Below are 24,758 nucleotides of genomic sequence, written 5' to 3' on the forward strand. Positions count from 1 at the left end.
ACTTTAAAGACATTATTAATGAGTTTGCTCACAAGAAGGGTTGACACTGGGCTCTTGGTGCAGTATAACCTGAGTTTTGTTTACAGGGAACAAACACAAGGACAAATGCCTTAAAACCTGTTCTACCCAAGCCTGCCCGGGGATGGGCAAAATACTGTTTCAGAATATTTTCTGCAATGGTTTATCTCCTGTTGAACATAATGTCTTGACACTACAGTTGCAGTTTCACAGATGCTTGTTTTCTGTAGGTACCAGATTTATGCCTGCAGTCCACATAGTATAGGATTTATTTTATTTTGGGTATGTTATTTAGCAATATATGTAGGAATTATGCATAGGGAAGAAGAGGGTTAGCCTTGTTTGTAAGAACTGGTAATAAATTCTTTAATCTGAAATATGGACCAATGGTAATTTCTTCATTAAAACTGACTACATAGCATATATGAAAAAAATAAGTCACCAATTGTGTAGTTATTTATAATAAAGCATCATAAAAACCTCATGACATAGACTGCTTTTGTTAACATTAGGAACGAAAAATGTTTGCATTACTGTTAATATAGGCAAAGGATGAAGGTGGAAACTAGAATCTGCACAATTGTAGTATAAAGCAGCAGAAGCGTATAGTTAGTACATTTAATAACACATATTGTTCAGTACGTTATTTTAATCTGAAACATTCTGATTTCTATGTTAGGGGCCCGGTAGTTTTTTTTGGCAACGCCCCTGCATGTGATCAAGAAATAGCTGACTGAAACCTTCATTGGCAACGGAACATGATAGTGCAATTTTGTTTTGATTGTAGATTGCGGTATCTAGTGGTTGGTTTCGTGAACTGCAGCCTTACGGGTTTATATTTTCCCGCAAAAAAAGTGCCCTTTTGACGTGACCTACTTTGGAAAGATACGATGTTACAAACAAATTGTGAGAAATATCTACAATGTAACGCCTGCATATCAAAGGTTCTGACCATTTAATACAACGCAGGCAGCAGGATGACTTTATTTCCCTATCAGTAGCCGTATTTGTGCATGAAAGCTGTAAACTTTAGTCATCTTTAATAATTTAAATAATATTGGCCGGCCAGATAATCTTCCTTATGGTACATATTTAACCCCCCCATAGTAATCAGACAGTTCTCATGGATCAGCTTTGACGGGAAAGAAACCCAGAAGAACCATACAGCCATGCGTCTTGTTTAGATGAAAAAGCGGACCCAAACTAAAGGCGGGATAATATACTCCTCCCACTGAGTAGTTCGTGAGCGTTGTATTGCTCCAGGGCTGCGCTAGTGCAGCGATTTGTAAATCATTTGTAATTGTAGACAATGAGACATCCATTGAAAAACATGGTAGTAAGATCAGCATATTTTTGCCTAAACTCAAATTTAGATTATCATTAGGTAAACTAGACTATGTTACAAATACTACGCCTAGGCCTACTATGGGAGAGTATTTGTTTTGAGAGCTCTGTTTTTGGCGAAATTACTTTGTACGTAAGATGATATTTGACCTATTGAATAGAAACAGTTTTGATTATGCGTACAAAAACACGTGTAAATCATAACAATGTCAAAGTGAACCACGAGGGCTGCGCTGAGTCTTACGTCGTCTTTAAGGTATAGTTTTAAAAGGAGATGATTGCTGACAGCGATACAGACAGGTGCTATAACGGAACCTCACGAAGGTGAAGCAAAACGACCAAAACAAAACCTACAGTGAAAGTTCCTCAAAGAGCACATAATGGTGGCGAGGATGGCGAGCTGCGGAGCCACTTGTCACCTGGATGAAGGGTAAGCATCATAAATACATAGCCAAATAACGCCGAGGTTTAGAGCAGCCTATGATTGCATGAGGTTGCATTCACACTGACAAAGGATACGCGCGGCAATGTTTTGTCTAATCCCGAAATAGCTGCTTCCTTGTTGTTGCTTGCTACCCTTCGCTGGATCTTAGTTCTCGATTTATAAAGAAACATTTAAGACCCCAAATAGTTGCAACCATGTAATTTTATGTAATTGAATACATAGATCCCAAAAATGAAAGGAGGGGACGCCATGATCGCTTTGTAGCGCACATGATGCTCTGTTGACTGATCATAACAAAAGCATGCCCATCGCCAAGCAATATGGCTATACCGCGATTTATATCTATAGAACGATGTTATTCTGTAGGCCTACCCAATGCAACAATAATGTTGGGTTTCTCAATTAAAGCTTCTCTTTTAATTTGAAAGCAAAACCACTTGCATGTATCTAGCTTTGTTGTTATATGTATAGGAGTATATATGTAACAAAAGGTAGCTATAGAATAATCTTGAATTACATAGACTATTGGGACTTTTTCCAGTGAAACTTAATAATCAAGGACTTTTTTTTTTTTTTTTACACATATCACTTTTGTAACCACACGTGTTACTGCAATCATGGTAATGTTTCGTACCGTAAAATGTAGTTGTATAAATGTAGAAAACGTTCTACATTGTCTCCTTCGTGTCGTAAATAATGAATAGTGTTTGTGTGATGAGTAACCATGAACCCGAGGGAAGTGAAAGGTGAGAGATATGAATCTGGTGACTTGTATCCAAGGGGAACACTAGGCCTATCGTTAGTGTGGTTGCCTGGTTTCTATCACGCCAGAGGCTGCTGGAGAAACAAGACACGTTGGGCACCTTGCCACCATGCCACACCCTTTCGCCACTGACTGAAATAATCTGAATTCAGTTTAGACAATTCAACGCTCAGATCACTGAAGAGGTTTGAGTGTCACCGAAGTGCTGATTTATATAGATATTCAATTATACTGAACAAAAATGTAAACGCAACATGTAAAGTGTTGGTCCTATGTTTCATGAGCTGAAATAAAAGATCCCAGAAATGTCCGTGCGCACAAAAAGCTAATTTCTCTAATTTTGTGCACAAATGTGTTTACATCCCTGTTAGTGTGCATTTCTCCATTACCAAGACAATCAATCCACCTGACAGGTGTGGCATATAAAGAAGCTTATTAAAAAGGTTCACCGTGTGCAGGTTCACCTTGTGCTGGGGACAATTTAGTGGCCATTCTAAAATGTGCAGTTTTGTCACACAACACAATGCCTCAAGTTTTGATTGAGTTTGCAATTGGCATGCTGACTGCAGGAATGTCCACCAGAGCTGTTGTCAGAGAATTGAATGTTAATTCCTCTACCATAAGCTGCCTCAAACGTAGTTTTAGAGAATTTGGAGAACGTTCAACCGGCCTCACAACCACACACCATGTGTAACCACGCCAGACCAGGACCTCCACACCCGGCTTCTTCACCTGTGGGATCGTCTGAGACCAGCCACCCGGACAGCTGATGAAACTGAGGAGTATTTATGTCTGTAATAAAGCCCTTTTGTGGGGAAAAACTCATTCTGATTGGCTGGGCTGGCTCCCAAGTGGATGGGCCTATGCCACCCCAGGCTGTGACTGCACCCCTGCCCAGTCATGTAAAATCTGTAGATTAAGGCCTAATTAATTTATTTCAGTTGACTGATTTCCTTATATGAACTGTAACTCAGTAAATTGTTGAAATTATTGCATGTTGCATATATTTTTGTTCAGTATACTTAAAAATAAAATGCACAATACCTGCAGAATATATGACCCCTCATAAAAGCATAACTTTTCCCCCCCAGACTTATTGACAGTTTTGTGTATCATTAAGGCTGTTGCATTAATGGTGTATGATATGTTAACCTACTGAGGTACGCAAGGCTAAATTGGAGCTGTTACATAAACTATAACACTAGCACTAACTGACTATTGCCTATCTCTTGTTCACAGGCTTTCAGTGTGTTCATGTAAGGCTGTAGGAAACATGCAAAAAAAAACTGTGGTATCGCACCACAGAAGTGAGAGAGAAAAGGAAGGGGGGGTTGTTTTGTATGAAAATGAGTGGGAAGGGCAGAGTACATGTCTGAACGTGAGGGCAGAGTACATGTGTGAATATGACTGCCATGGAAACGTATAACAATTGTGTTGTGATACAGAAACCTGTTGGCTGAGTGAACATTGACCTTGAAAAGTAAACCGTTTTCCCTGTACATCTGTCTTGAGTACAGTGAGGATGAGGACCACTGGCTTATCAGGTTTCATTAAATCTTCGATACACAGTACTAGAAATAGCCTATGAATTTTGGTCACAATTCAATCATTGTTTTAGGACCTTATCTGCAGTTACCATGCACAGTTATCATGATTCATTACATTCTTATTATCAAAGAGCTTATGAAAACATGGCAACTTAGTAAAGTGTTTCTACTGTATTCCTCATCTCTTCTGTGGTAAAGCACTAAAGACTACACTTGAGTCAACTCTGGCTTTTGATCACCTAAAGTGCAGTATTTTTACGATCAAGAAAAATAAGAAAAAATACTGTTGACCTTGTTCCCTGCGCATGCTGAACGTGTTCTTCTTGTGAGGTTGGCACCATGACGAATGCACTTTCTATTATCACTAGCTCTACACTGAGCCCCTGGGCGGCAGGCGCCCATAGACGTGTTCACACAAGTCACAGACTGAATCAACAAGTGGCACGCTTTGTCTGAGTCTGAGAGACAACTTCTGGATGATACACATTATTATGGGTTATATAAACTTGTAACACTGCTGACTACAAAACCCTTCCATTTGATCAACTTTTGGTGTTCTCTGGTACTGTCTCTTTAAGAATTTACGGTTTAGAATCACAGGCACTATTATCAGCCAGTACCTTTCCATGGCTTTGCAGTACCAGCCGTGCAACATTAGTGTGTAAAACTGGGTCAGGATGTAGGGGGTGGGGGTTCCACACCACACTGGAGGATGGCCTGGTGTCATGAATTTGAGATTTTGGCAGCCCTTTCTGTTTTTGTGCCTCAGTTGAATGAGCGTGTGAGTGTATATCAGAGAGAGGAAGTGCAGACACAGATGGGTCTGCAGCTGGACAGTTCAGCTCCACCCCCTCTCCTCCACACCCCTAATCCCCTCCCCCACTGGTCCATAAACTGAAGCTGTATTCTCTTAACTCCAGGATTTTGATAATGTCTTGGGATGCCCTTATCATGTCCTTTCTCTTTTAACCTACAGAGATGGAGACGTCCCTGCCCCTGACCAGAAGGGTAAGCACCATTCGATCTTGGTTTGTGCATGACATGTTTTGTTTTGTCTCATGTGGCAAAAAGTCTTGAATGAATGTAATCTGAAATGAGTCCAGCAGATGGCAGTCAACACCAGTAAAAAGATCTGTGTGTCTGTCTGGTGTATATTGGGCTGATTTAAAGCAGGCTGTCAGAGAGTAGACGGAGTGGATGTTAGATGAGGCAGATAGGAGGCAAATGAGGACACAGATGGAGGGAGGGAGGGAGAGAGAGTGACGGATGTATTTATTTAACCCTTATTTAACTAGGCAAGTCAGTTAGAACAAATTCTTATTTACCATGATGGCAAATGACGACACAGATGGAGGGAGGGAGAGAGCGACGGATGTATTTATTTAACCTTTATTTAACTAGGCAAGTCAGTTAGAACAAATTCTTATTTACCATGATGGCCTACCCCAGCTAAACGCTAACCCAGACGACGCTGTGCACCGCCCTATGGGACTCCCAATCACAGCCGGTTGTGATACAGCCTGGAATCGAACCAGGGTCTGTAGTGAAGCCTCTAGCACTGAGATGCAGTCACTTAGACCGCTGCGCCACTCGGGAGCCCAAAGAGAGAGGAGAGAGAGACTTGGCTGGTTCTCAGTCTGAGGTGAGGCTCCTTGCCCCAGTAAGGAGCCTGTCCTTTCTGGGGCAGGGAGCCTCACCTCCGACTGAGAACCAGCCAGGTCTCTCTCTCCTCTCTCTTTGGGCTCCTAAGTGGCGCAGCGGGGATTCCTCTCTGCCAATGCCAGGCTCTCAGCCAGAAGGCCTATCCCACACTCACTCCGGCTGGGTACAGATAGCAAACAGCTCCCCCTGCCCCTGGAGTCAAAACCATTTGCTTTTGAGAAATGGTTTCACCAAAGCTGTGTTGTATTCATTAGGTATCTCGTAGCTTATTTTCAAAGATGCATCACAAAATCAAAACAAATCCAACAAAAATCACTATTATGACCATTTGCATGTCAATTAATCGTTACCCATAATCATCACAGCCCTACTTTAGATGCATTTACAGTATGAAGCATACCAGTTTATAAGTCATTCTGAATTTCTGAATGAGAGTATCTGCTTCTGTAAATGACTAAAATGAAAGTGCAAACAGTTACAGCACTGACACAGGGGCCCTCAGGACTATACATAGGAAAACCACAGACATCACTGAATTACAATACGCTCATGTACATACTGTATACAGTGTGCATTCATATAAATTAGTGAGTAATCAGAGTGGAAGTTTCAGATGAGCAATGTGGTGTGACGTGAGTGAAGAGGGTTTACACTGATGAGCTCATCAGAGTTAACTTATTCACAGTTTGACAGCAGACAGCAGAAGTGTAACGTTTTGATAAGTCAGACAGTAAATAAGAGGCTTCCAAAACGATAATGTATGACAATTTTCTCAGTAATATGCCTATGTTAGGGTAGACATGAGTAGAGACTCTCAGATCCCCCTTCTAGGTCTTGTCAGAGAGCTCTCAGGGGATGGGCTGGTGTCGTTTGGGGCTGGTTCTACAGAGGGCCAGTCCCCTGGGGTTACAGTAAACCTCTGCATTATGGGTAAAGTGGGGTGGAAAGATGGAGGGAGGAGAGTTCCTAATCCCATATTAACCCCTTACCCAAGACACCTCTAATGAATGTTCTGTTGTCCCAGGTAATCTGACTGAAAGTTATAACAGTGGCTCAGGTAGGCACACCTTTGCAGTATATTTCTATGTTCCTTGTATAGAAATCCTTATAGAAATCCCCACACACACAAACACACACATCGTCCTCTCTGTGAACACTACTCAAACAGAACTCTAATGGTCTCTGAGCTGCTTTAGGCCTATAGAACCCCCCCCCAAGTCATTTTTGAACTACCAATCAATTTCCCTCACCCCTCTCTGTTTGAAAGTACGTTTAGAATGAGAAAAGTTTTCAAAGTTCATCCCTCCATGACTTATGGATTTTTTTTCTGACAGACAATGCAGGGACATCTACAGAGGAGAGTTCTGAAGATGAGGAGGATTCTGGTGAGCGGCTGCTAGAGCACAAAATCCATTACAGTATGAATCTTCAGGCTTTATCCCATCCTCTAACATAACCTTCTCTCTTTTTGTCTTTCGCCAGACGGCGCTGCTGAGAAAGGAGGAGGTGAGAAAAACACAGCCTCATTCTCTCAGCTTCATCAAAAATTATTTCCAAACGATGACGATACATGGTCACACCAGCACCTGGCTTGTTTGGATATTTAAAAAGAAATAATTGTATTCTTTTTTTGGCTTGTCCCAAAAGAATCAGAGGAGCCTGACGTTGAGGATTCCTGTAATGGTGAGTGGGAACTATAGCACAATGCCTTAGAGTACATCTGCCTCATGGTGCCTCTGAAATACAGATGAATAGGCTCTTTCACCTCAGAATGACCTGAGAAGAATGCCTGCTCCTCTCCCCCAACTTCCTTCATGGGGAGTAACTTCTCTTTCCGCAGAATCGGAGTCGGCTCCTCAACCTGATGCAGAGGTGTCCCTTGCTAAAGGTATCCTCAGTTTGACAAAAGTCATTCTACTATCAAATGTTTAGCTTCTTCCACTTAAGGCCTAACTATCCTAGACAAAGGAGATTGTAATGGTTRAAAGGCTAGAGAGAGGATATTTGGGTTCATTCATAGGTTTATGAAAATGTGTCTGCAAATCAAAGCCTGAGAGGTAGAGTATTCCCCAAGAGGGAGTGCCTAGTTTGACTATTGATCTCTCCTTTGTCAGATGTGCCCCCCAAGACATGTGAAAAATGCAAGGCTATCCAGCAGGTGAGCACATTTGTTGGATTGTGGAATTGAATGGTAATTGTGTAATAAAGCTTCAGAGACGTACAGTATGGCTGTAGACTCACTAGAGGAACGGGCTAATCTTAGGACCATGTCTGTTTCTCTATCAGAGTCAAGGCAATGATCTGGTTACTCCCAGGAAGATCTCTAAAGGACGCCTACAGTGAGTGTACCTCTTCTACCTGTAGCCTTGTTCCATCTCTTTCTCACTCAGCCTCTCCTCTCGCTCTTTTTTCCTCCATCTCTAAATCTTTCTGGTTCTGTGTGTCAGGGTGCAGCTGGAGGGAGAGGGGGCATATGAGTGCTCCGTCACCGGCCTGGTGTTTGAGGTGTCGGAGAGAGTCCTGATCCGCTACTCGGTCCTGTCCTGGTCCAAGTTCGGCATGTTCCTCRGGGACTCCTGGAGGTTCGCTGGGCCCATCTTCAACGTGGACTGTGTCAACAGCCCCTCATCCATCCTCACCTCCATCCAGTTCCCTCACTTCCTCTGCCTCGCTGACCCCGACAGTGAAATGACCTTCAGTGTCCTGCATATGAAGGACAGCTGTCCGGTGATCGAGCCCTCGGTAGACCACTCTGGCAGCCATGTAAAGTGGCGTGTGTCGTCCCTGTCCCCGGTGGGGCCCATTGTCCAGAGCAGCAAGCCTGTAGAGCACCACGGGGTGGTCCTGGTGTTTAAGGAACTGGCTCTGAACAACTCCTACTCCTTTCGCATTTACCTGGCCACCAACAACTCCTCCGACATTAAGGTGAGATGGACACAGGGTGGGTGTGGATCATTATTGTAGCATGTTACTGAATCAGAGCAAAGAGGTGAACATGATCAGACAGATTGTAATGCCCACTGGCCTGACTTCCTGGCACTCTGTGCCTTTCTCACTATGGTCTCTACTGAGGGAAGTCACACTGGAAGTCTGCGGTCTGTTTGTGTGTGTTTGTGTTTGTGTTTGTGTGTGTGTGTGTGTGTGTGTGTGTGTGTGTGTGTGTGTGTGTGTGTGTGGTGTGTGTGTGTGTGTGTGTGTGTGTGGTGGTGTTGTGTGTGTGTGGTGGTGTGTGGTGATCAAGATGAGTCCATTTGTCACTGTATCAGAAGGCATTGGTGCGTATTAATGAACACAAATGATTGTGTATTGATTTGTGTATCTGTATCTAGGAACAACTCCGATGGAACCCAATCCTAATACATTAGATCTGAATCTAGTCCAGTGGGCAACATTGGTTAAAATGACAATGTTTTGCCAACTGTAGGGTTAGATTGGGATAGTAACACCATGTTATATCAAATCAAGAACAGTGAATGGTCACGTCACCCAGTTCCTGAAATGTGGTTTGAGCCCTGGTAGTGTGTAGTAGTATCAGTGGTGAGGGAATGACTGAGCGCAACAGAGACCCACATCAGAGCACTCAGCTTCAGAACAGCCCATTTAACCCTACCTTACTGGTCAGGGAAAGGAGTTGTTGACCGTTAGTCAACAATGACCAAATTGACTATGGAAAGCATCTCCCTCAACCAGCTCCCAGGTTTCCTGACCAGGAATAGACACCCCCCCCCATTATTGGAATCCATCACTAACCTACAGTATGGTAAATCACTGGTTCTCTTCTATCTATTCCTCCATTTTACTGTCTCTCTGCCTCTTTCTCCCTCCTTTACCACCCCTCACTCCAGGACATAGGGAAGGAGGTGCGTTGCTCCAAGAGGCGTTACCTGAAGGTAGAAAAGCCACCCACCTGTAAGTTGGATGAGAGGAGGTACCGCCTCATGAGTGAACCAGAGGGAGACATCAACCCTGCGGTGAGGGTTCATTTCATCCATTACTGCATAACCAGTAAGCACTGACCTATGTACTGTACACTGAGTGTACAAAACATTAAGAACACCTTCCTAAATATTGAGTTGCACCTCCTTTTGCCCTCAGAACAGCCTCAATTCGTCGGGGCATGGACTCTACAAGGTGTCAAAGCGTTCCACAGGGATGTTGGCCCATGTTGACTCCAATGCTTCCCACAGTTGTGTCAAGTTGGCTGGATGTCCTTTGGGTGGTGGACCATTTTTGATACACACGGGAAACTGTTGAGTGTGAAAAACCCAGTAGCGTTGCAGTTCTTGACACAAACTGGTGTGCCTGGCACCTACAACCATACCCTGTTCAAAGGCACTTCATTCTTTTGTCTTGCCCATTGACCTTCTGAATGGCACACATACACAATCCATGTCTAGTGTCTCAATGCTTAAAAATCCTTCTTCAACCTGTCTCCTCCCCTTCATCTTCACTGATTTTAGTAGATTTTGTTAACTCAAAATGACACAACGACAAGGTTCCAGTTTAACAACTTTTATTTCACTGTATTTCCACAGTACATAGTTCCATCACACTCAGGCCAGGTCCATCTCCAAAGAGACTACTGCGCAAGTGTACTAATAACAGAGTGATAGCACCGTAATAACAGAAATATAGGGACACTTAAAACATTCATTTAACAGCTGATATCAATAAGGGATAATAAGATTCACTTGGTCAGTCTATGTCATGGAAAGAGCAGGTGTTCTTAATGTTTTGTATACTTAGTGTATGTATGTACTATGTGTGTGTATTCATATATCTGTGTTGTGTGTGTGGTGTCCTGCAGGACTTGCAGTTCACGCTGGCCGTGACTAAATTAAAGGGATATTTTGAGGCGTTCTTTGAGCAGCCCCCTCCCTTCAAGCTCTCCCTCATAGAGACAGAGTCCGACCAGACTGTGTGGTCAGCCACCATCAGAGAAGGTACGTACACACCTGTCTGTAATGTGTTGTGGGTGAAGGTGCAGGACATTCATTTGTCTTCCTCTCAGGTGACTGTGTGGACAATGCAGTTGAAAAACCAAGGAAACGGACAGATAGTAAGTTTGTCATTTTTGTTTGCCCCTCTCAATATTGGCATCAACAGTTCACTTTATTCCCGTGTATGTTCGAGATATCTACTTGTCTGTACACAAGCACTTTTCATCCATCATTAAAAGTAGCTTTTGATTGACAGTGATTTTCTCTTCTGTAGGCAGGAAGAGAAGCACCAGCACATCAGAGGAAGAGATGACCAATAAGAGACCTCGATGCGCAGATGAGTCAGGTGATGGTTTGAACACATCCAATGTGTCATTTGCTGTTATTACTGTGGTCTTATTAATGTTGAGTTGCTGTTCAGCATGAAAAGTCTGACGTTCCTCTGTTGTCCCCAGACGGAGTGCGGACAGTGCAGGTCCCAGACGTGTCGTCCAAGCAGCTGATGCAGGTGGCTAAGCGGCTGGGGAAGGAGTGGAAGCAGGTGGCTATCGGTTGCCTGGACCTGTCCTCCAAAGAGCTGGACGATATTCAGGCCAGCGAGGAGGATGTCATCATGCAGAGGTACAGTAGATAGATATAGTATATGCACCCTTAAAGCTCAACTTTATATTACTTGCCAGCCATTATTTTGGGGGTTTCTAATTGAAGCATTCCTGGCATAACCAATCATACAATAATTGTACAATAACCTATTTTCTTTGATTCAAGATTTTTTTTTTAGATAATGATTTATTTTTTAGATAATGTGACCTCCGTTTGTCTTGTGTTTCAGGTTTAAGGCATTGGAGCGCTGGAAGACTAGCAGGCCGAAGGGTGAGGCCACTGTCGCTCACCTCTTGAAGAGCCTACAGGAGTTGGATGACCTGCCCAATGAGGTCCACCAGACACTGCAAGGTTAGAGACACACCAGTGGAGGCTGCTGCGGAGAGAACAGCTCATAATATTGGCTGGAATAGAGCAAATGGAATGGCATCAAACACATGGAAACCATGTGTTTGATGTATTTGATACCATTCCACCTATTCCGCTCCAGCCACAACCATGAGCCCATCCTCCCCAATTAAGGTGCCACCGTCCTCCTGTGAGACACATTAGACTAGAGCCACTCACACTCACTGACCTGTCTGCACACACACATTTGTACTCATGCTTGTCTCCTAACTTACACCAATTTCTGTCTCTCTTTCTGTCTGTCTGTCTCTGTCTGTGTTTTCTTCAGATATGAAGGACAATAAAGCTGCCAAATGACATCTTTAGCCTCCCTAGGTGAGAGACGTTTGAACTCTTTATTTGAAGACAGAAATCTCTCTACTTTATGCTGTATGGCTGGGGTACTCAACTCTTACCCTATGAGGTCCGGAGCCTTCTGGTTTTCTGTTCTACCTGATCATTAATTGTACACACCTGGTGACTCACATTTAAATCAGTCCCTGATTAGAGGGGAACAGTGACAAAATTCAGTGGAACTGGCTTCAAGGTTCAGAGTTGAGTTTGAGGGCTGTATGGAGTAGGATGAATGTTTTCTCTAGACCAGATATGGGCAACTCCAGTCCTCAGGGGCCTGATTGGTGTCATACTTTCCCCCCATCCCTAGCAAACACAGCTGATTAAACTAATTGCATTCTAAATGGAAGATCATAATTAGTTGATTATTGGAGTCCGGTGTTAGCTGGGGGAAAAGTGTGACGCCAATCCAGCCCCTGAGGACTGGAGTTGCCCGTCCTTGCTCTAGAGGCTGATCTAAGGTCAGCTTTGCATACCTCCTTCATAAATTGAGTATTTGAGGAGGGTACATTGATCCTAGATCAGAAGCATTATGTGTCCCGGCACTCCAGCCTAGCACTGTCACCCCCTCTCAGCCCAAGACAATTGCCTTCAACTAAAATGTTTGATTCCTGTAGACCTGGATGCTGGATCTGGAGAACTTTGTGCCCCACCTAGTAGTGATATTTAGTAGTGGGAAACCCTGGCTTTTCACCCCTCCCAAAGACAATTTCACCAAAGCCTTTAATCTTGAAGGGTCATTCTCTTAGATGTTCACAAATGGTCCATTAACCTGGAATAATGCAGAGACGTGCCTGAAGCTGTAKAGGTACCCCAAACAGCCAGGAGCTAATGCTACGACCCGCGGTGCAGAGAAGACTTGTTATATCATAGATGAGCTCTGGGAGCTAAAGTGTAGCCAGTAACAGACATGGTGCTGCAGTATGAAAACTGCTGACAAACTTATGGGGAGTTGTATATTTTGTATGTTGATATTTGTCATTCAAGGCATTACCACTTAATCATGGAATTGGACCAACTACTCAAGGAGTGTAGCTGTACTTTTTATACTGTGTACATATTTTCTCTGTATTTAAAATATACTGTGATTGTTTTTATTTTTGTACAGTTTGTGTTTGTTAGTTTTTATGTGGGTTATGACCAAATTGAGCCTGTCAAACTTAGTGGTGATAGATAAGCTTCATCTCAGAGAAAAGTTTGGTAATATTTACTTTTGTTTAGCCTGAATCGTGTCCATTCTGTAGCCTGGAAATCATGCTCAGTGCATTTGAACATGGTGGGATTGAATGAATTCCAGAAACCACTAATTTAGGAGAGTATTTTTAGTTAATAAAAAGGGGTACTAACTCATTTTAAACACCTTTCAATAGGGATGTCACTATTGCCGATACTGGGATCCAAATACCTCAGGGAGAGTAACAACGATTAACTGTTGAAATTATGAATGGGAAAACCACGAGTTCAGTGGTAAATTGGGTATTGGATGCCATTTGCAAGTGTGTACATATGTTTACACTCAGAGTGATCTCTCAAAGTCCATCATTTAATATTCCAGTCCTTACATGTGCACTTCTGTAATGTTACACTTCAGGTATGGGCCTTCGTAGGGCTCTGGGTGTGGTGCCTAAGATTACAAATCATTGACTGAATAAAATCTTTTTTTTGAAAGATGAATTAATTTATTTCATTGCAAATAGTTTTCAGCTAGTAGAGGTGGGCCTACAGCTTGATGGAGGTCTTCATGACTGTTAGTAAACACAAATGTATCATTAAGTCATAGCCTACAGGTTCAGTGGCCTTTACAGAATTGCTTGACTAATAATGACCATGCCAAGTTGGGAACCAACAGGACCCTGAACAGCTTCTACCCCCAAGCTATAAGACTGCTAAATAGTTAGTTAAATAGTTAACCAATAGCCAGGAATATCTGCATTTACCCTTTTTGCACTAACTCTTTTGACTCATGACATACACTGCTGTTGCTGTTTTATCTATCCTGTTGCCTAGTCACTTTATCCCTACCTATATGTACATATCTACCTCAATTACCTTGTACCTCTTCACATTGACTATGTACTTGTTTCTTGTGTTATTTTTCTCTTCATTTTTCTTTTTTTTCTTCTCTGCATTGTTAGAAAGGGCCCATAAGCATGTGACAAATAAAATGTAATTTGATTATGATTTAATTTGCCAGTGGTGTTAAGTAAAAATACCCTGAAGAACTACTTAAGAAGTTTTCTTGGGTATCTGTACTTTACTACTTATATTTTTGACAACTTTTACTTCACTACATTCCTAAAGAAAATAATCTACTTTTTTTACTCCCATGCATTTTCACTGACACCCAAAAGTACTCCTTACATTTCAAATGTTCAGGCAGGGCGGCAATATAATCCAATTCATGTCTCTGATCTTGCGGACTCACTAAGCACAAATATGGTGTTTTTTAAATGTTTTCTGAGTGAAGTGAGTGTGCCCCTGGCTATCCATAAATAATTAGAAAACAATAAAATTGTGCCATCTGATTTGCATAATATAAGGGATTTGTATAGCATTTACTTGTACTTTTTACTTTTACTCAAGTATGACAATTGAGTCATTTTCCCACCACTAATACACCACCACTGTACATTTCAAACCAGATACTTTGACTTTTACTCAAATAGTATTTTACTGAGTGACTTTCACTTTTACTTGAGTCATTTTGTGTTAAGGTATCTTTACTTTAATTCATGTATGACAATTTAGTACTTTTTCCACCACTGGACCTTGCCTCTTTTTGCATTCCTTTAGTTATTTAACCATATAAAAATAACGAAGAATCATTTTAATTCTACGGTAATAACCATAGAAATAGAATCCCGAGAAGGGGCTTATTTAGACTGGTAAACTCATGGGTACACTCCATATGGCTGCTATTGTGAACAATGTCCATGGCAATTTGGAATGTTCTATCAACTGCTGCTGGATTGCCATGGTAATGTAGAATGCTTATTGAAATGATGCTAAGTGATGTGGTTTACAATCAAGTTGTCATCTGAACCTAGGGTTATAAAAGCACCCTGACCAGTATTACCAAAATATCCGCAACTACAGATATCACAAAGATCCCGATACTGCACGGGATGCTGAAAACGAAGGTAAATACTGACCAGGATGCAGCGAAAAAATGACAATCGCAGGACCTCGGGTCATGAGCTGCAGCCAATGGTGGGTGAACCCTCCCTGGACCCGTCACGACTTTCCCAGGTCCCGGCAGACTGGACCCGCGAGACATCCGGAGACGTGTGGGAGGATGAGGGTGGGCAGCTCATTATTACACCTGTCGGTCGCTCACGACCTCCGGGCAGATGGCTGAAATCAAAGTCCGGCTGGGATGATTGCGCCCCGAATGACTCCATTCACACGGTGTCGCAGTTGACTAATGGGCACGATGATAACAAGGACTCTTGCCATCCTCAGGGAGACACTGTAGATGGGGCAGAAATGTTCACATCACCTGAGCCGGATGTGGACGACAAGAGCGACCTGACAGCCAAATTCACATACACCAAGAACCTGTACGCTACGGAAGCAGCGGCCGCTGAGCTGGCCCAAGAGATAGCCGAGGAGAGGAACGAAGCTCTGCGTAAAGAAAACGTTGGCCTGAAGAACCGGATGAGAAGCCTGACGAGCTCCGTGGAAGACATGGACACCCTGGAGGACATGGTCCTGGAGATGCGCAAATCCCTGGAGGAGAGCAACAGCACCACTGCACGGCTGGAGACTCGACGTCTGCAGCTCCAACAGCAGAATGACGCCTTCAGGGATACGATTGAAAGTCTGAACGGTGACCTGTCCACCCTTATGCACGAGAGAGCGGAGGATAGGGTGAAGTTGCGGGATCTGAACCGCTGCATCGGCCTGTTGCAGTTCCAGGTCGATGAGGGCCGAATCGCTTTTCTTCACAGGGAGGAGTTGATCCAGATGAAAAATTCCCTTATCGAGGAGATGCAAAGCTCCTTGGCCGAAAGCACATCCCGCGTCCTGGAGTGTCAGGAAAGGGTGCAGGACTTGGAGGAGCAAATCGCAGAAGCCAGGAACGCTGGTAAAGAACATGAGATGACAGATAACAGTTCCATTGCGCGCGGGAAAATGGCCCATTCCTTCGCGGAGGAACTTGCGCAATGTAACATGAACTATGTTGATGAAGAGATAAGTGAGGAGAAAGTGGAGGTTTCAACCACTCCGACCCAGAGCTGGGTGATGAGAAGACTGCCCGGGGGGCTACAGAAGGTGGTCTACCAGGCAAGGATTTTCGCCCTGGGCGGCATGGTTTCATTATGCGTAATGGCTGCCAGTGTGCCCACATGCCAAATTGGACATGGGGTTCCATGTGGAGACGCAGAAAATGTATTTTTCAAGTCTTATGCGACTATTAATCACACTGCTCTCCCTCCCGTCTGAATGATATTATATTTCAACATGTTCCATAAAGATTATTATATATTTTATTTTATCACAAACAAAAACGTATTTAGCCTATTCATGGGTAGAATGTTTAAACCTACAGAGCAACAACACATACAACATAGCTAACATTAACACAATCAGTCTCGGTAAGCTTGTAATAAATATTTTATTATAAATATTCCAATAAATAACATCAATAACACATTGTTAAATAAATACATATATTTCATACATCAAATAAATAATATTGCATTCATCAAATAAATAAATCCCCGTCCCTAAATAAAGGAATAAATAAATAAATAGTTTGACCAGCCAAAAAGAGTTTAGCTAGCTTACGTCCTACTCATCTTTTCATACACAGTATAGTGCACTATTCAACAGTTGTGATGACAAAGTAGTTGATGATGATGTCTGATGATGAAGATAACAATCAGTGTTTCTGATGATTAACTTGTTACAGTTGTAGGTGATGATGATGATTGTCAATATTTGTTATAGTTGATGATGATGAGGAATCAGATGGTGTTGAAGATGAGGGTTTACTTCCTGTGGTCCCCAGCAGAGATGTAGCCCATGGCTCTGCTGATGGTGATGACCCGGAGGTGGAAGCCCTTCAGTACCTTACACAGATGGACCCTCTGGTCCACAGGGTCACCACTAGTCAGCTTAGGGTCTGCAACCTGCAGGGCAAAAGGAAACAAAACTTAACTTTATAAAAATGCAAACTATAAGTCCATAGTTGTGAATGCCTATTAGCAGTGACATTGTACTGTCTCAAACACAGAGGAACACATTTTTGTGTACAGTTTTGCAATTGTCTACATGAGGTTGTTGTCATTAGAAAACTGTATCAAAAGAAAAAGAAACATGCAAGGAAGGAAGGAATGTTTTCTGTACAAAAGATCAAATAGAAAAATCTAATTACCTGTGAGGAAGACACCCATTGTGTGGATGGACAAATATTTAGTAGGTTCTGGGTGTCCTGGGCAGTGGAGCTGAGGTCGGCCTGTTTGTACGCCTGTAGTGAGGCAGCATAATGTTCTAGGTCTATTCGGATGTTCCTCAGACACTCACTCTGTCAGAAGAAACCATACAAATGGACAGAGATCAGCCAATCAGACATATAGGAAGCAGTTGAAATGGGTGAGGTAAGAATGGGTGAATTATGTGAAATGCAGTCACTATTAAATCTATAGACTGTCTAAAGATCTAACTATTTATTTTTATATTTGTGGATTTAAATAGCATCCCCTAAACAATTATGCAATATTGTAAGAACACAATAGTTACCTCACTGAATGTGGTGTTCCGTTGACCAGAGCATCTTGTGTTCTGAGGAAATACAAATATATACAAATATAAATCAATAGACTGATTTATATCACTGTTCTGTAAATCCGAAGTATTAATTTAAATTACTACATAAAATGCAGAGAAATTATATATTTTTTTAATGAATAATGGTAATATGAATGTAGAAAATGACTGTTGTGTGACTTACCATGTCCGTGTTGGGTTCGCAGGCTAGGACTGTCTGGGTCTTACTGTTCACCTCCACGCGCTGCTCCGAGCAGTTTAAACCCCGAAACAGGTTTTCCTATGAAGGGAAAATTATTCAATTAGTAAGTGGATATATGAATCACAAACTGTGTGAACAAACTCTAAGCCTATCAAAGATACAGACAGACTGACTGACTGAATGAGGGATACATTAGATTTGAATTAAAAGTTCAAAGGAATTAGTTATAACTGTCACTTACGTTGTCCAGGAGCTTTCTAACATTTTTGACGAGCTCTCTGGAGAGGTCAGCGCACTGCCCGCATTTCTCAGAGTCTAAACTCCGCGGCGTGCGCACTGGGGTTCCCATGGAGACTTGGCAGGACAAGGCGAGGAGCAGCACACAGCTGGCAAGGTCTGTGTGGAGGGAGGACACAATATGTCAGTCAGCACCAACCAATGTATCACCCCAATAATCCTCTAAACAAACCAATGATAAAAACACCCCGGAAAATGTCATTATTTAACTCCAATTTCAAATCAATAAATTAAAATGGAAGACTATGTAAAGTTTGAGGCATATCATTTCACAGGGTTAGTTTATCAAAAAACCACAATACAATTAGGTACAAATGAAATTAATACTCACATAAATAAAAGTTTGGCAGCATGATTCCGAGATCTTTGACTCAGGTGTGGAGTAAACTGATAGGTGTGTTGTCATCGTTGTTTCATCTGATCATTATATAGCCATGCAGCGCTCCTAGAGGGAATTCCCTGGCCAGGTTTAAACATGAAGCTACATACAGCACTACATCAAGCGCCACCAAAATGAAAGTGACGCGTCACTTGTGTGTAATTTCCTAAGTTGTTTCTGCAGCTCAGGCCAATGAGTCATGCCCTCGTTTCGATTTGCATGAGTCGCCTCACGAGGAAACCAATGCCTAGAAATGAAAAAATGATACAATACATATATATTTTTTACATTATAGTTAAAGTAATGCAATTAAAACATATAACTGACAGTCACATTCTCCCACTGGTTGTGGGTAACATCTCACTGCATAGCCCAATTCTATCCAGACACCTGCAGCACCGATTGCCAGAAAACTACGTGAGACATGTATGCATTCCGATGTCAATGTTTCACTTTTGCTGCTTATTTTCTCTAGCCTATGTAATTGTCAAAAATAGACAGATGACACAAAGAATAATGTTAGAAAGCTTTTTCTAAATGTTTTTGCTGTAGGCCTAGATATATTGTGGGTGGGTAGTAAGTAGCCTTTAGCCTGCTTTAGGCTGGTTGTCTTAAACTGCATTCATAGTTGTTGTTTCTGCAAAGCTTTACATGCATTTAATTGTGCATCATAAACATACATTTCGTAAGAACGAAAAACAATGTAAATATGAAACAGGTTTAATTTCTCAATGTTTGATTGACCCACAGGGGTCAGAATAAAGTGGACCTTCCACCAATTCAGTGCTTTTTGAGAAGTAACTTGTAAAAAAAAAAAAAATACTTAAGATTTCTGCTAATTTGTATATTCTGTCATAAAGAGCACTTGTTCAATTTCATAAAAAACTGTTTTTTCCATCTCAAGAGATAAAAAAAGGTGCCAAAGTGACATGGTTGACCATAAAAGGGTTGAGGATTTCATCTTAAATCAGGCATAAATCCCCCTGTGACAGTGGCATTGGGGCGGACAAGTACGAAAATGTATGCACTCAGTACTGTTAAGTCACTCTGGATAGTCTGCTAAATGACTAAATTGTAATGGGATTGCCCATGACCCCTGCACACCCACACAATTTGAACCATGGCATTTTGAATGTCTACCATTGGCCTGTTTAGTTAAGAAAGTACTCCTCTTCTTGTAAAGACTGACTCTCACTGGGCCTGTAGAAAGAGAGTGGCCATGGTGTGACAATCTGCAGGGGAGAGTTTCACAGAAGTGGATGAGACTTGTGGTTGTGACCATTGATGTATCAGACCTTTCAAAACCACAATCACAATAAAGCGCAGAGCTAGCTTCGGCCTAAGGTTTAACATCAGCTACTCTTTAAAATAAGGTGACTGTTTATGGAAAAATATTCTAATAGAAAAACGTATGCATCCTTCATACTCCATACTGTTGTTACCTCTGAATAAACGATTCAGTGGAGTGATCAGCTTTTCTCTTCCCAGGTGGCAGTGATGTTGGTATGGTTATTAATGTATCAATTATTTCCAAAATCCTGCAATGCGCTTGTCAGTACAAGTATTACGTAATTATAAAATAGTTATAAATGTACTGTTAATGTACTGTGTTTTGCCATATGGACATACAGTAGTTCCCCACTTATTATATTTACAATAACATGTCCATCTCTGTCCACTTTTCTTAACAGACTGCACATCAAACCACAACATATGAAACAAAGTTTATTTTTTATTTTACATATCTGTACATAAACATTTCTTCCCTCAAATAAAAATTCTGAATACAATAGGATGAAAATGATATTAACACATTTATTCATTTCATTTAAAGTGTCAGAAAATCAACATTCACAAAATGTTGAAGACCGATCAGAGTGAGCGTATTACCAAAAGCTACAACTCCACTACAAGGCAGGCATGTTTCCTTTACACTCTTTAAGCACCTTCAAATAAACATTTCTCAGTTGAAAACTACCATTTGTGCAGAATAAAAAGAGGTCAACTTTGAAATACTTAAAAATTACTTTCCAACTTAAAATGGTTTGAAATTAGTCTTCGTAGTTTTATACAATGTTTTTTTCTTACTTTTTTTTTACTGACTTTCTACTATTTTCTCACTATTATTATTTTTTTTCTCCACCATTTTGTATTGACAGTTATAATTTAGTGGCGAATGTAAAAAGTTAAAAATAAACAATAGCGAAGCAAGGCCGATCACTGCACAGGAAGCCGGGGACAGTATCCATGACAACACACAATCAGTTTCCTCTTCTCCCAGGAAGCAGGAAATGCTCTGTCTTTAGCGCTGGGACAACCACAGAAGCAAATGAAAGGGTGGCCTTCCTCTGGCTGCTGCCACCATGGGTGAGGGTGAGAGGGGCAGGCAGAGGGGGTGCAGCGAGAGACATGGGGCAGGGCATGGGGACCAAAGTGGGGCAGGGGTGGAGTAAAGGGATGGGAAGGGGGCAAGGTTGGGTGGGGCGTCTCATTTGGATGGTGTCTTCTCAGCCATGTGTTTCTGCTGGCTCTCAGCATGCCTGAGTAAAAACAAAATGATGATTAGACAAACTTTATCACCTGCTGCTGTATGATAATCATGCAAATGTATCAAACTGCTAAACGTCTGTCCCAAAGACAGAGTTCCCCCAATCATTCCTGGCCTGTTTGCGGTCATAGCCCAGGAGGCTGTGTGTGTGTGTGTCTCTGTGTGTGTGTGTGTGTGTTAGATAGCATCACCACCTGGTCAGGTCCTCTATGTCCACCAGCATGGCATCCTGCTCCATATGCAGTTCATCCCTGATCAGCAGCAGCTGCACCAGCTCCTCATTCAGACCTGGAGAAGACAAAACATCAGAACAACAGTAGAAAACCAACACCATTAGAACACTAACATACACCAGGGGCTGGATTCAATCCATATCGCGGAAGTATCGCGGAAGATCTGCATTAAAATGTGAAGGTCGGCCTCCCGGGTGGCGCAGTGGTCTAGGGCACTGCATCGCAGCGCTAGCTGCGCCACCAGAGTCTCTGGGTTCCCGCCCAGGCTCTGTCGCAGCCGGCCGCGACCGGGAGGTCCGTGGGGCGACGCACAATTGGCCTAGCGTCGTCCGGGTTAGGGAGGGTTTGGCCGGTAGGGATATCCTTGTCTCATCGCGCTCCAGCGACTCCTGTGGCGGGCCGGGCGCAGTGCGCGTTAACCGAGGGGGGCGGGTGCACGGTGTTTCCTCCGACACATTGGTGCGGCTGGCTTCCGGGTTGGAGGCGCGCTGTGTTAAGAAGCAGTGCGGCTTGGTTGGGTTGTGCTTCGGAGGACGCATGGCTTTCGACCTTCGTCTCTCCCGAGCCCGTACGGGAGTTGTAGCGATGAGACAAGATAGTAATTACTAGCGATTGGATACCACGAAAATTGGGGAGAAAAGGGGGTAAAATTCAAAATTAAAATAAATAAATAAATGTGAAGGTCATTTATGATTGAGCCGATATATGCAGTGGTTACCGTGAATGCAGTTTCCGCAAACGTGGGAACATTGCCTTTATATATCATTCCAAACAAGCTATAACACGGATCCTCCGGCGATACTTCTGCGATACGGGTTGAATCCAGCCCCAAGTCATATGAGACGCAGATTTCAAATGGAGCATATTTTTAAACCATGCCAGTAAAAGACAATATTCTATAGCAACATTTTTGTGGGGGATTTTTTTTGCCTTCTGTGTAAGGTGAGGTATTGTTCATCTTTCACTAGTATTGTCACACATGCATCCAACTTACATTTCTGAAATGACTTTCAATATGAAAGATACCCTAACTAACAGTGTGTGTGTATCCTCGTGGGGACCTGAAATCTCCAAAAGTCCCCACAAGGATAGTAAAACAAGGAAAATTCTCCCTCTTGGGGAAATTTCCCACATCCCCACGAGGACAAAGGATATTTTAAGCTTAGCGGTTAATGGTTAGGGTTAGGTTTAGGGATTAAGGTTAGGGTTAAAGTTCAGTTTAGTGGTAAAGGTTAGGGTTAAAGTTAGAGTTAGGTTTAGGGGTTAGGGTTAAAGTTAGGGTTAGGTTTAGGAGTTAAGGTTAGGGTAAAAGTTAGGGTTAGGTTTAGGGGTCAGGGAAAATAGGATTTTGAATGGAAATCAATATTAGGTCCCCACGAGGATAAAAAAATGTGTGTGTGTGTGGTTCTCACTCTCTATCTGGGAGTGCAGGTCATTGACTATAACCTGTAGTTGTCCCAGGGTCATGTCCCTCAGGTCTGTAGTCTTCAGGCTCCTCTTCATCAGACACTCATTGATGTGGGGCAAGTGGGGCAGCTAGAGAGAAACACACAGATCACCAGTTAGAAATACACACACACACACATTTACAGAAACCTACAGCACACCGGAAATGTACAAGTACACGAATATGTACACTCACTGATATGGATTCCTACGGCACTAGAGAACCCAAAGACAATACAGTGTATGTTGGCGTGAGTGTGTGTAGGCCTATGTGTGTTTGCGTGTGCAAGATGGTGCAGATTCTTGAGGAAAGGCGTCATTTCAATTTAATCTGCATCTCATAAATAAATCCAGCCACTGAAAGCAGCCCAATGCTACAGAGCTGCCAAGACTGTAATATGATGCAAAGCCCAATCTCTCCAGCAGGGGTCAGCCTCGCAACTTAACTGTTACAGCAATATACAGTACAGCAGTGGTCCCTGACCTTACCCTGGTCATAGAGAGCTACAGGAAACAACTCTGTCTCCTTCCTCCTGGCCATAGCCACGGGAAGTAGGGGTGCTGAGGGTGCTGCATTACCCACTGAATAATCAGAATATTTTTTGTTKTTGTTGTGAAAAAGTAGTGCACTGGGCCTTTACTAGTCCTGTATTAGCGGACAGATATAGCCGCCTGTATTGCGGGCAAAGCATTTTTTTCAGCATCAAATTGCAGCACACACACCCCCAAACTACTTCCCGCGGCTATGCTCCTGGCAGTAAGCAACACACTCTACGCTCTCTCTTTGTCTTCCTGAATTCTCTGACTGTTTGTTCTTGTCAAATCAACACACAGCCTTTTACTGTGGTGATGTCATTTGTGTTTCCTTCAAGATTTTCAGCTCCACTTCCTCTCATCCACCTCTCCCCTTCTCTCTCTCTCTCTCTCTCTCTCTGTATGTCACTCACCACACCTTGTTGGGTTCCATAGTGGTAGGTTTGACATTAACCCTAGAGAGTAACCAAGGTGAATCACAAAGCATCATTTTCATCAGGCTCGCTGGGTATGAGAATTTCCCTCGATCCCTTGTTCAAGTTATTTCTATCTGTGTGCATCTCCTTCAAATACATCCTCTCTCTCGGTCTGACATTCTTCACTTTAAGGAAGTGTCTCAGGGTGAGAAAACGTGTTCCTTTTTTTTAATATATATATTTTTTTAGGGGGTAGATCAAATTAAATATTGCAGATAGATTGTAGCTTCCACCAATGTAATTGTCTGCGTCATTTCCAATCCCTCATATATATATATATTTTAAATATATGTATCTTTATTATTTTCCCTTAACCCTACCACCCCTCCCMTTATTGGAGTAAACTAATGGACGACAACACTTAGGCGTCTACTTCCAGCTTATACATACTATATACATTTTACAGACACAATGTATTTTACAATAGTTATCTTTCGTTTGTTTTTAATCCCATCCTTCAGCTACCCTCAACCTCTCCCATCTATCTCTGAAGACCATCAGTTTTGATTTCTATTTGCCATACATTTTTAACTGTGCTGTTTCACAACAGCTCTGAACCTTTCTATTCTCATAGTTTCTACAGATTGTAAAGTAAAGATAAATGTTTTTGCTAAAAGTATTATTGTATTATTGATCGATTGACTATGACTTTTCAAATCACCCAGCAGTGCTATTTGCAGAGTTAGCTCCAGGTAAAAATGTTGTGCAATTGCCTTCAGCATTCACTGAGCCTGTGAACCAGAAACAGAGCTACATTTCATTTAGCGATTTTACATTTAAGTCATTTAGCAAGACGCTCTTATCCAGA

The 24,758-nt window shown here is 42.3% G+C and overlaps 2 protein-coding genes and 1 pseudogene across 4 annotated transcripts; 1 reads left to right on the forward strand and 2 right to left on the reverse strand.

The window, feature by feature from the left end:
- Positions 1-1,264: 1,264 nt before the first annotated feature.
- On the forward strand, positions 1,265-14,288 carry LOC111959753 (uncharacterized). 3 transcript variants are annotated; one of them, XM_023981551.2, is made up of 17 exons: positions 1,265-1,792; positions 5,094-5,125; positions 6,804-6,836; positions 7,114-7,164; positions 7,262-7,285; positions 7,427-7,462; positions 7,620-7,667; positions 7,894-7,937; positions 8,066-8,118; positions 8,227-8,704; positions 9,625-9,750; positions 10,587-10,722; positions 10,791-10,838; positions 10,994-11,065; positions 11,175-11,340; positions 11,552-11,673; positions 11,999-14,288. In XM_023981551.2, the coding sequence occupies exons 1-17, from the start codon at positions 1,743-1,745 to the stop codon at positions 12,025-12,027; spliced, it is 1,548 nt and encodes a 515-aa protein (XP_023837319.1). In that variant the 5' UTR covers positions 1,265-1,742; the 3' UTR covers positions 12,028-14,288. The 3 variants fall into 3 exon arrangements, with proteins under 3 accessions (XP_023837319.1, XP_023837324.1, XP_070293707.1); XM_023981556.2 differs by having other exon boundaries at positions 7,433-7,462; XM_070437606.1 differs by lacking the exon at positions 10,791-10,838.
- Positions 14,289-16,790: 2,502 nt separating this feature from the next.
- Positions 16,791-18,593, reverse strand: LOC139023795 (interleukin-12 subunit alpha-like). Its single transcript, XM_070437699.1, has 5 exons — positions 18,279-18,593; positions 18,020-18,115; positions 17,809-17,850; positions 17,444-17,593; positions 16,791-17,198 (listed from the first exon to the last, which is right to left on the reverse strand). The coding sequence occupies exons 1-5, from the start codon at positions 18,384-18,386 to the stop codon at positions 17,058-17,060; spliced, it is 537 nt and encodes a 178-aa protein (XP_070293800.1). The 5' UTR covers positions 18,387-18,593; the 3' UTR covers positions 16,791-17,057.
- A 1,832-nt stretch (positions 18,594-20,425) lies between these two features.
- Positions 20,426-24,758, reverse strand: part of LOC111956965 (schwannomin-interacting protein 1-like) — a 97,605-nt pseudogene continuing 93,272 nt past the window's right edge.

Source organism: Salvelinus sp. IW2-2015, linkage group LG4p (assembly GCF_002910315.2).
Source record: "Salvelinus sp. IW2-2015 linkage group LG4p, ASM291031v2, whole genome shotgun sequence".
Taxonomy (NCBI): Eukaryota; Metazoa; Chordata; class Actinopteri; order Salmoniformes; family Salmonidae; genus Salvelinus; species Salvelinus sp. IW2-2015.

Bases quoted from the DNA above. Each gene is read 5' to 3' on its own strand.
- LOC139023795 (XM_070437699.1), bottom strand. From the start codon at position 18,386: ATGGGAACCCCAGTGCGCACGCCGCGGAGTTTAGACTCTGAGAAATGC. The intron at 17,851-18,019 runs GTAAGTCACACA...GTATTTCCTCAG, and splicing joins GCGAACCCAACACGGACATG to AACACAAGATGCTCTGGTCA. The intron at 17,199-17,443 runs GTAATTAGATTT...TTTGCCCTGCAG, and splicing joins AATGGGTGTCTTCCTCACAG to GTTGCAGACCCTAAGCTGAC.